This window comes from Rhinoderma darwinii, chromosome 2 (assembly GCF_050947455.1).
Source record: "Rhinoderma darwinii isolate aRhiDar2 chromosome 2, aRhiDar2.hap1, whole genome shotgun sequence".
In the NCBI taxonomy this organism is placed as follows: domain Eukaryota; kingdom Metazoa; phylum Chordata; class Amphibia; order Anura; family Rhinodermatidae; genus Rhinoderma; species Rhinoderma darwinii.
The window spans coordinates 261,467,882-261,480,441 of NC_134688.1; the positions used below are offsets into that span (position 1 = coordinate 261,467,882).

The 12,560-nt window shown below is 40.9% G+C and overlaps 1 protein-coding gene across 2 annotated transcripts in view; it reads right to left on the reverse strand.

Annotated features, from left to right (window-relative positions):
• STPG1 (sperm tail PG-rich repeat containing 1) overlaps positions 1–12,560 on the reverse strand; it is a 110,913-nt gene that overhangs the window by 71,572 nt on the left and 26,781 nt on the right. For both annotated transcript variants that reach the window (XM_075853210.1, XM_075853209.1), the window contains exon 3: positions 7,710–7,808. In XM_075853210.1, coding sequence (XP_075709325.1) covers positions 7,710–7,808 — 99 coding nt within the window. The remainder of the gene's footprint in view (positions 1–7,709; positions 7,809–12,560) is intronic.

Consider the following 12,560-nt stretch of genomic DNA (forward strand, 5'->3'; position numbering starts at 1 on the left):
AGACCTCCTTAATTTATGAAATTTTTAGTATGAAATTTGAAAATACACAATAGTATTGGTGCATTCAGATAGGATAGTGTTAAAAGGGTGGAGGTCGAAGGGGAGGTCACAGGTTGCGGATACAGTGCAGATTTTCTGTTCGGATTTGTAGGGAGAAAACCAGCAGCATATTACAGTATCAGCAAAGCTGATTAGATTTCAGCAGATCTCATTCAAACGCTGATGAAAACTTTATGCACGGATGTTGACCTGCAGTGCGCATTTTAAATCCACAGCATGTCAATTTATGGTGCAAATTTTCACAGCAGATTTCACCTCGTTCAACACGGTGGAATTTGTGGTCAAAACCACAAAAAAAATATCCACAGCAAATTCCACATGCCGAACATGCAAATTTGCTGCTGATATGCAGTGGATTTGTGGCAAAAGCTGAAGGCGGATTTTAATAGAATTTTCCGTCTTATGTGGACCTTACCCTAAGTGCTCTTGCCAACAACAAAGATTTGGCAGTGAAAATGATGCGAGTGTCGGCTGGATTTCCCGGCCCGACCATGGTTCAGGTGAACGGGACTTCTGTCATCATATTTTATGATGCTAGGAATCCCTGCCATCCCGCGGGAACTGCTGTTCCGTACTATATCATTTTGTTCAGTACGGAACAGCAGTTCCGCGGGAAGGCAGGGACTCCTAGCATCATAAAATGCCTATGATGCCAGAAGTCCCATTTACCTGTACTGCGGTCGGGCCGGGAAATCTGTCCGACACGAACCGTTTTTATCGGTCGTCTGCAAGAAGTGTTAAGGTCTTATAATCAGGTTTACGTGGGCCCTTGGGCCAGAGTCCATCCAGTATACCGTGAACCATAATGGCGGCAGTGGCACTCGGTACGTTCAAATGTGCCGGTTTCGGCATTGATTTTTGTGTGCGTTTTTTTTTTTTTAAATAAAATATATATCTTTCAGGAATTTTTACCAAAGAACGCATAAATCCCAGGCAAAAACACCACACGTGAACATACCCTATGCTGCAAAGTTTGTAATTTAAACTCTTACTGCTAGAAATTTGAGTGCAGTATTGGGAACCTTTTCGTTTTAGCATTCCCACACTTCTGCAGCCATAACTTTTTTTTTAAGTTGACATAGCTATATAAGTTTTTTTTTTTCTGTGACAAGATGTAGTTTTTGTAGGCGATCGGAGTAACGACTGCTCGTCCCCATCCATAGCTCCTTGTGAAAGGAGCAAGCGAGCACCGATCAACAATGTTTAGTTGATTGGCGCTCGCCGCACTGGCCGGTGTAAAAGGGCCTTTAGTGGTAAAATTTGGTGGATACAATTGTGAAAAGCACCAAAATTTAGAGAAAATTAGCAAAAATTAGCATTTTTATAGATTTTTATGTATCTGCTTGTAAGACATATAGTATTACAACACAAAATCGTAACCGTAATCGTAATCGTAAAATCATAGCAAACTCCCTAGAGACGAGCATATTAACCTTTTGGACGCCTGGAGCCGATGTATCTTCTTTGTCAGACGACAAGGTTGAAGGACCTGTGGGTGACGTCACTCTGTGTCTGCTGTGAAAGAAGCTGGGTGGGAACGATGAGAAGTGTATGATGTTGATTCGTCAGCGTCATACACTTCTATTCACAACGCCCAGTTGGTAAAAACACAATACACGCCCAGTTGGTAAAATGAGAAAACACGCCCAGTTGTCTATTGAAAAGCTCATTTGCATAAATATAAAATTGCTCATAACTTGGGCAAAAATGATCGTTTTTCAAAAGAAAAAACTGTTATCTACATTGCAGCGCCCATCACATTCAATAGGAGATAGGAATTTGATAATCTGGTGACAGAGCCTCTTTAAGCCCACAGCAGGGCTCAGAAGGGAAGGATAACTATTCGGCTTTTGGAGCTCAAGTTTTGCTGGAATGGTTTTCGGGTGTCATGTCGCATTTGCAAAGGCCCTGAAGGAACAAAACAGGGGTAACCATCACAAGTGATCCCACTGGGGAAATAACAGCCCTCAAGGAAGTTATCGAGGGGTATAGTGAGCATTTTGACCCCACAGATTTTTTTGCTGAATATAGTGGATTTAGGCCGTGAAAATGAAAATCAAAAGTATTTTTCTAATAAAAGCTAGTTTTAGCTCAGATTTTTCCATTTTCACATTAGATTAAGGAGAATAAGCACCCCAACATTTATAAATCAAACTTTTCTGAGCAGGGCAATACCCCATATGTGGCACACAGCAGGGTTTACAAAGGAAGGAGCACTATTTGGCTTTTGGAGCCAATTTTTGCTGCAGTGCTTTGCGTCGCAATGTCACATTTGCAAAGCCCTTTGTGGGGACCAAATCAGTGGAAACACCCTAAAAGTGACTCCATTTGGGAAACTACACCCCTGAAGGAATTTATTGTGGGGTATAGTGAACATTTTTCACCCCACAGGTTTTTTTGCTTAATTTAGTGAAATTATGCTGTGAAAATAAATATCAAAATTTTTACAATAAAGGGTGCATTTTTTCATTTTCACAAGGGATAAAGGAGAAAAAGCCGCCCAACAGCAATACCTCACATGTGGTCATAGACTGCTGTTTGGACACACGACAGGGCTCAGAAGGAAAGGAGCGCTACTTGACATGCAGATTTTGCTGGTTTGGTTTTCGGGTGTCATGTCGAATTTGCAAATACCCTGCGGGACTAAAGCAGTGGAAATCCCCCAAAAGTTACCCCATTTTGGAAACTACATCCCTGAAGGAATTTATCGAGTGATTTAGTGAGCATTTTGACCCCACAGGTTTTATGCTGAATTAAGTAGAATTATGCAGTGAAAACGGAAACGTGGAAATTTTCAATTTACAAGGAATAAAGGAGAAAAAGCACCTCAACATTTGAAAAACAACTACTCCCGATTACGGCAATACCCCATATGTACTCATAAACTGCTGTTTGGACACATGGCAGGGTTCAGAAAGCCGGAGTGCTATTTGGCATGCATATTTTGCAGAGTTTGTTTTTGGGCGCCATGTCGCATTTCAAAACCCTGAGGTACCAGAGTACAGTGGAAGCCCCCAAGAAGTGACCCCATTTTAGAAACTACACCCCTCAAGGAATTTATAATTTGCCTGGACAAATGACAAGGCTCAGAATTGAAAAGCAACATGCGCATTTGAGGCCTATTTTGGGGATTTTCACATCATTGGCCCACAATTGCAGGGCTCGGAGGTCAAATAGTAAAACAAACCCCCAAGTAGTGACCCCTATTTTGTAAACTACACCCCTTAGGGCATGTTAAGGGTTGTAGTGTAGTGAGCATTTTGACCTCCACCTGTTTTTTCATTACAAATTAATGCAATTTTCAACCGATATGCAATTTTAGTGCACAATATGTTGTGCCCAGTTGGTGCCACTGAAGACAAATATCTCATAAACTGTTAAGCGGGTTCTCCCTGGTATTGCGATGCCATTTATGTGGACATAAACTGCTGTTTGGGGACACTGTAGGGCTCAGAAGAGAGGGAGAGCCATTTGGCTTTTGGAGCGCAGATTTAGCTTGGTAGTAGTTCTGTTTGGGGTTTTGCTGGTATTTCAGTTTATAATGTGGGGGCATATGTAGGCTGTGCGGGGTACATCAGGGCATAATAAGAGGGTATAATAATGCTGTAAATAAATAATAACCCACAGGCGTGCGGCTAGTGTCGCACTAATAAATGGTGCCAAATCTTATCTGCTTTTGGAACACTGCACATTTTGTGTCACCATATTCTGAAAGCCAGAACTTTTTTTTTGGGTCTCCACCGGAGCTGTGTGAGGGCTTATTTCTTGCGGGACAATCCGTACTTTTCATTAGTACAGTTTTGGGGTACATGGGACTTTTTGACCACTTTTTATTCCATTTTTGGAAAGCAAGGTGACCAAAAACCATCAATTCTGGCAATATTTTTTATTCTTTTGTCTTACAGTGTTCACCATGCGCTATAAATGACATTTTTACTTTATTCTGCGTGTCAATATAATTATGGCAATATTATATGTATATAGTTTTTTTTTATGTTTTGCAGTGTTTGCACAATAAAATCACTTTTTTTATTAAATAATTTTTTTTGTGTCACCATATTCTGGGAGCCATAACTTTTTTATTTTTTAGTCAAATAAGCTGCGTGATGGCTTGTTTTTTGCGGGACGTTTTGTAGGTTTTTTGGTACATTCGACTTTTTGATCACTTTTCAGTCTATGTTTTTGGAGGAGTGGTGACCAAAAAAATAGCGATTCTGGAATTGTTTTTTATTCATTTTTTTCACAGTGTTCACAGTGCGGAAAAAAAACAAAACATTGTAGTTTTATACTTTTGGTCGTTATAGACGCGTTGATACCAAATATGTGTACTTTTTTTAACGGTTTCATTTTTTTCCTATAATAAAAGTCTTATTATAGGAAAAAAGGCAGTGGTTTTTTTTTTTTCACTTTAAACTTTTATCCAAATTTTTTTTCTTTTTAAAGGGTAACTAAACATTTCACAAACTTTTGACATGTCATAGTCACATGTCAGAAGTTTGGATTGGTGAGGGTCCGAGCACTGAGACCCCCACTAATCGCAAAAACAAAGCGGCGGAAGCACTCATGTGAGCGCTCAGCCGTTTCGTGTCTATTTGCCATTTTCCAGAAAGCCGATGTATCGGAGTACGGGCTCATAGACTTTGTATTGAGTCCGTACTCTGATACATTGATTTCAGGAAAAAGCCAAACAGACACGAAGCGGGTGAGCGCTCACCCGAGCGCTTCTGCTGCTTCGTTTTAGCAATTGGTGGGGGTCCCCGTGCTCGGACCCCACCAGTTAAAACTTCTGACATGTCACGATAACATGTCAGAAGTTTTTCAAACGTTTAGTTACCCTTTAACTTTTTTTAGGGGACTTGAAGGCCTGCGCGCAGTTGTTAGCCACGTTGTGACCGTGTCAGGGCCGCTCCGTGTGGCCCTACCCTTAGTGCTTATACCTATCAGGCCTAATGGGCTTCCGTACATGGCAGACCAGAGGGCTGTTGTTAGGCCTCCGGTTGCCATAGCAATGATCGGCACCCCTGCGATCACATCACGGCGATGCTAAACAGCTTCAAACCACTAAGAAGCTGCGATCGATTTTGATCGAGGCATCTAAGGGGTTAATGGCAGAGATCGGAGATAGCTCCATTCACTGTCATTACAGCTGGGTGCCAGCTGTAACATACTGCTGACACCAGCGGCTAATGGCGCAGGCTCATCTTGTTTCTGCATCCGGAAGCCTTTTAAGCCCCGCCAAGGGCGGGACCTAACAGGCTTCCATACTTGACAAACCGGAGGCCAATGTTAGGCCTCCGGTCTGTCAAAGCAGCCATCGGAACCCTGCAATTGCATCGCGGGGTGCCGATCGGCTAGTAAACCCCATGGATGCAGTGCTCGCTTTTGAGTGCTGCATTTAAGGGGTTATTCGGGCAGATCAGAGCCTAGCTCCAGTCCTGGCCTTGCAGCAGGTTGTCAGCTGTAATATACCTATACGTTGTGTTGCATTAAGTCCTTAACTACAGCGACATAATAGCATGTCCTTAAGGGGGTAATAATAGAAACTTTACTTAAAATGCAGTGTATGTAGTGATTTTTATATTTTACTAGACTTTAATGCAACATGTGACTGCACAAAGAAACGCACCACAAAACTGCAAATAAAAAAACGCCAATAAAAGCACCATGAGAAACGCAGCAAAACGCTGTGTGTGTGAACGGAGCCTTAGGGCTTATTCAGATGAACGTGATATACGTCCGTGCAACGCATGTGATTTTCACACGCCTCGCACGGACCTATGTTAGTCTATGGGGCCGTGCAGACTGTCCGTGAGTTTCACGCAGCGTGTGTTCGCTGCGTAAAACTCACGACATGTCCTATATTTGTGCGTTGTTCGCGCATCACGCACCCATTGAAGTTAATGGGTGCGTGAAATTCACACGCAGCACACGGAAGCACTTTCGTGTGATGCGCGTGATTCGCACAACAGCAGTAAAAACTATGAATGAAAACAGAAAAGAACCACGTGATTTTCTATTTACAAACATACAAACAGAGTGTCATAATGATGGCGGCTGCGCGAAAATCACGCATCCATGCATCATACGCGGCTGACACACAGAGCTGTTAAGTACCTTTTGCGCGCGCAAAACGCAGCATTTTTTGCGCGCGCACACGATCGTGTAAATCCGGCCTTAGGGCAAGTTCACACATAGTGTAAATACAGCAACGGATTTCATTGTGGAAAATCTGCAGCATAATATAGTAGCAGCAGAGTGGATGAGCTTTTAACAGATCTCATCCAGACGCTGCATAAATGATGAGCGGGGGAAAAACGCTCAGAAATTGACCTGCGGTGCGGGTTTTCCCTATTGAATTCAATGGGGAGGTAAAACCCGCAACAAATAGCAGTTGCGTTTTTTGCAGTGGAAAAGCTGCGATTCCACCGGAAAAAAACAATCATTCTGTGCTTCTTCGTCCAGTCCGGCCTTCTAGGATGACATTTCATTCCATGTCACCACTGCAGCCAATCAGAGGCTGCAGCGATCATATGGGACTAAACATCATCCCAGGATGACGGGCTGCAGTAGTAAACCCTCTTGACGTTGGATTTACAAATAAAAAAAGTTCCCCTGTACAAATAACTCATACACTGCTATGATCCACCTACAACATTTCAACATAGATGAAAGCATCTCATCGTTTTGGAGCTGTCAAATGTCAATTTATTGATTCATAAATCATATGACTCAGTGAATATGCAAATAAGTTATTAGATGTCTTTGTTAACTTTGTGCTTTATTTACATTGCTTGTTATTCGGTTATATGGTTCCTCAATCATAAAGAATTTCTATGTTTATGAGACATTGTACTTACAGGTCTAACGCCTATTAGCCCTGATGCATTTTACTGCCATTTTCCTGTATCAGTAGTTTATAGGTTCGAGTTTATATTACGGACATCAGCTTATATGCTAGCCTATAAACTGGATGCCAATCCCAAATTTCGGCTTCAATTTCTAGACCTTAAAAAATTACCACAATACAAATTAAATGATAAAGACACTCCTCCCCCCCACACACACACACACATTTTTACACCATATGAAAAAGTAAATATAACATGAAGCAAATTTGACTCTTCAATGGATTACATATTACTGGAAGACCATCACCCAAAATAATGACCACAAAAAGAAAGCCTTCAATTGCTGCTAGATCATTAATGTGTGATCAGTGGGGCTTCAATCCTCGGTACCTCCACCGATAAGCAGAAAGATGAGCGCCATAGTACCCGACACAGCCACATAGCTGGCACTTTGTTGAGTACTGCAGTGAAGGGGTTATGGTGCTCTAACAAGCTTCGTGGCACTTTCGTTTTGCGAATTGTGAATGTTTATGGGGTCAGACCACCAATCTCACATTAGTAAATATTCTAATTATTTCAATATATACTAGTCCTTCTCAATGACTTAGAATATCATCAAAAAGTAAATTTATTTCAGTAATTTAATTCAAAAAGTGAAACTCATATATTATATAATAGATCACTCTGTGTCTAATGAATCTATATAAAACTTTTTGAATTTAATTACTGTGATAAATTAACTTTTTGATGATATTCTAATTCATTGACTAGTATATCTATATTTTTTCAGATTTATTTTACCCTCGATGGAAATCCTCCTGTCCCTTTAGTTGATAATGAGACACTGTCAGAATTTGGTCCTTTTCCGACATTGTACGATCCCGGGCCTGGAGTTTCATTCTGACAAATAGAAAAAGAATTTACATGTCAAATTTTGCTTCAAAAGCAATACGCGCATTTCACATTTCAAAAATAAAAAGAAATCACCTCACCCAACTGTTGAGATTTTCAGTATTAACCTATTAAAAATAAAAAGTTTCAGGGCCGGATATATCATATAATTAGCCTATGTAGCTGCAAAGGGGCCCACCAAAATAATGGGCAAGCCCAGCTGTTGCTTTGGCATTAATTCTATGTTCCCTGAGAACAACTTTTACACAACCTGGTAATTTAGGAGAGCGGGGTTAGAATATACAGCAGGTTGTCTTTCTGATAAGCATTTTTAAAAGTTGCAACATTTTTGATGTGCCCCATGGCATAAGAGCTTATAAAATGGACCTAGAGCAGAAAATGTATATAGTGTCTGGCCAACATTTATTGTATGTTCTCCTTATTGTTCAAAAATATGCTATACTATACTCTTTACCTTACAGTCAATAAAATGAGATTAAAAATTGTTATGAAAAAACACACAGTGTATTACAAAGTTAGTGCATTCTTTAGTCCTTAACAACCCTTTAAAGTGAGTCCGTCATGAGAATTTAGGCTGACACCGCAAGTTAGTCAATCAGGGCCGTCAATCAACTGCAGAGGGGAGGGGAGTGGTTGGACCTCAGCAAAGCTAATTTGCATGCGGCACATTGCAAAATAAAAGTTATTTTTTAACCTGATGCAAGCCCTAAGGGCTCTTGCACAGGACCGTGTGTGCCGCCCGAGTCCCATCATGTTTGTTAGCCTAAAATCTCTTGTCAGACTCCCTTTAATCTGCTAATATGTGTATTAGTTCATTTTCCAGAAAAATCTTTTTCTATCGAATATAATTCCCCCTTTCCACAAAAATTTGAATAGTAGCTTCTTCGCATTATATATATATATTTTAATATAGGAATATGCACTTAAGAGTAAATTCCAATGCGTCAGAGTTTTTTCTCCATGGCTTTTGCTGCAAATCTGCACTTCAAAGGATAAAATCCTCTGCAATTTCGCACCATAATAAACATACTGCCGATTTAAAAATCCATAGAATGCCCTGAATTCCGCACAGGACGTTTTATAATAAATCTGGATGGAGTATTAAAAACCCCATTCACATGTATTGTACTGTAGCTTGTTTCAGATTTTTGCTGCGGAGCTTGCATGAAAATCTGCAGCACATATGTGACGTCTGAATGTGGCCTTACAATGGATTGCTGCCATTGCCCTGCAGCAGACCATGTGACAGCAAGGTGAGCATCACCTCTGTGCTTCTGTTTTAGTGTATCGTGCTAGATGGATCAGTACATCTTTTTTACCTATAAAATCATGTAGGCACAGATGGTACTGCCTCCATGTCTCTTCCTGTGTGGAGACTCATGCTGCAGCCTCCATCATACAGTCATGCAACACTAAGCACTGAAACTCCCGTCTAGAAAAGCCAGTAGGAAAAACACGACTGCATGATTCTGAAATTGTTGGACAAATATTTCAGAAAATAACAACATTTTGCTATAAATAAGTGGATAGTAGATCAGACTGTTAACTGTCAAAATTATAAGGGCTGGAGGTTTTTTTAACAGATAATCTTTCACCAGTTTCTTATATTTGTTTGCTTCACTATATTTTGTATACTGCGTATGAACGACATGTTCCACAGAAGTACAGGTGATGTCTGCATGAAGCATTATTACAATATTCCAAATCATAGGTGAAATTGGTTGGCTTCACATCCACTTTTTGACCCACTGTGGTACTCCGCTGGTTTGACTTAGGGCCACCTCTAAGGGTGTTATCTAAGTAGCCTCTCTGGTCTTCACCCTTTAACCCCCCTGCAGGGATCTGGTTTTCGCTTGGAGAGACTACCAGGTTGCTACATCTTGAGGTGGTCACGGTAAGAGGAGCGGCTGGGCCAGCAGACCAGGATACAATGATGTAGTACACTAAGGGTTCAGCCTCAGCCGCATCTCAGGTAGTTGGATACAGACTGGCAATAGACAGCGGAGCGGAATGCAGACTGATAGACTGATGGTGAGTAACATGGTATGAGCTGGTAGCAGGTAGCAGGATGCAGGCTGGCAGCGGATAGCTGGACGCAGGCTAGCAGCGGATAGCTGGACGCAGGCTAGCTGCGGATAGCTGGACACAGGCTAGCTGCGGATAGCTGGACGCAGGCTAGCTGCGGATAGCTGGACGCAGGCTAGCTGCGGATAGCTGGACGCAGGCTAGTTGCGGATAGCTGGACGCAGGCTAGTTGCGGATAGCTGGACACAGGCTAGTTGCGGATAGCTGGACACAGGCTGGTAGCCCTTTTGCTTCTATGAAAAAAAACAGAAACCTATTGAAAGGAGGCAAACTAAATCCAACTAAAATAAAAGAATTACCATTGAAATCAATAAGAATTCCAATTGAAGCGATGCTTTCCATTTGGATTTCCGGTCATCTCTTCCTCTGACAGAAGAAAACGAAAGAGGAGACAACGGTAGTTTGATCTTAGCTCTAGGAGACTATGTCTGCGAGCAGGGGGAAGGCGGGCTGAAGATGCCGGCAGAAACGCAAGGCAGGAGGACAAGACTGCCAGCGAGGTAGGAATGAGATCCGGCAGCAGGGACCACAGCAGGAGCAGCACCCGCCACCGGAGTTACAAAAGCAAAACACACAAATCACATACGAGGCGCTGGTCTTTCCCAGACAAACAAACATTACTTTATATTTAGTTTCTGTGCACACTTATGAAGCTATACTTTTACATATATTTTACCCTCCAAGAAAAGCTATACATTTTTGTTTTTTAACGCTTCAAAAAATATATATATATATTTTTGGTAAATTTCAGGTTAAACGACTTGCAAAAAAAAAAATATATAATATTTTTACATTACGTCAGTGACTTCTTTTATTTGAAAAAATGCCTACTTGCATATATGTTTTTCCAGTAAAACGATGCCAAAACACTTTGCCATTAATTTGACTCATAGACAACAAAGGTGACACTCCCAAAAAGAATAGAGAAAAAATTGTGGGTCTGCTTTGACATAAACAGTATTTCTACGGATGTTTACTTCATTAATGTTTTTTCAACAGATACCACTACTTTTAAAACTTGGCGGATTTGCTTTATAGGGGTTTTACATTGATCCCAAGGATATGCTATCATTGTGTGATCGGTGCAGGTCCGATTGCTGGGTCCACCACGATCACAAGAATAAAGGTTGTGGTGCAACACAACTCAGGGGAGGCTTAACAGTCCAACCCCCTGATCATACATTGATGGAATATCCACATGAAAACCCTTTAGGGTAAACTGCGCGTAAAAAAACTCCCCGTAAAAAACAAGTGCATGTCACTCTCAATAGAAAAACAGCCCCAAAAATGGCCATAAAAAAATAAATAAATAAATAAATCGCATCAAAAAACGCTTGATGCATAAGGCTGGGTTCACACGACCTATTTTCAGACGTAAACGAGGCGTATTATGCCTCGTTTTACGTCTGAAAATACGGCTACAATACGTCGGCAAACGTCTGCCCATTCATTTGAATGGGTTTGCCGACGTACTGTGCAGACGACCTGTAATTTACGCGTCGTCGTTTGACAGCTGTCAAACGACGACGCGTAAATGGACTGCCTCGGCAAAGAAGTGCAGGGCACTTCTTTGCCACGTAATTTGAATGAAGCACAGCTCAAGATTTACGAGCGTCTCAGACGGCTCGCAAAATGCGAGGAGGAGCATTTACGTGTGAAACGAGGCAGCTGTTAACAGTCTGTCTTTTCACACGTAAATGCCTCTCATCGTGTGAACATACCCTAAACGGCTGAAAATCAGAGGCTGTTTTTCCTTGATGTAGTGCTATAAGGGCTGATTTTTTTCTTTTGTGGAACGAGCTGTAATTTTTATTGGCACCATTTTGGGGAACATGCGACTTTTTGATCACTTTTTATCCTATTTTTTGGGAGGCAAGGTGACCAAAAAACAGCAATTCAGGCCTATTTTTTTTTTGTACAGCGTTCACCATGCATTATAAATTACATTTTAATTTTATTTTGCGGGTCAGCACAATTCCGGCGATACCTAATTTATAGCACTTTTTTATGTTTTACAACTTTTTGCGCAAAAAAATTACTTTTGGAAAAAGAATGCATTTTTTCTGTCGTGAGGTTGTGAGAACCATAATGTTTTCATTTTTTCATCAACAGAGCTGTAGGAGGGCTTGTTTTTTGCAAAACAAGCTATAGTTTTTTATTGGTACCATTTTGGGATGCATGCGACTTTTTATTCCAATTTTTGGACCAGCAAGATTACCAAAAAAACAGCAATTCTGGCATTGTTTTTTTTGTTTTTTTTTTACAGCGTTCACCGTGCGGGATAAATAACATAATATTTTTATAGTTCTGGCCGTTACGGACGTGATGATACAATATATGTAAAGTTTTTGTTTTTTTTTATCAATAATAAAGTACTTGATGAGGGAAAAAGGGTGATTGTGTTTTATTTTATTACTTGAAACACTTATTTTTGACAACTTTTTTTCTCCTTTTTACATTTTTGTTTTTTAGTCCCACTACGGGACTTGAAGGTCCAACTGTATGATTTATATTCTAATACATTGCACTACCTATGTAGCGCAATGTATTAGAACTGTCAGTCGTTCACTGACAGCAAGCTGATTAGGCTCTGCCTCCGGACGGGGCCTAATCGGCTTTCTTAATGGCAGACCAGGAGGCCATTGTTAGGCCTCC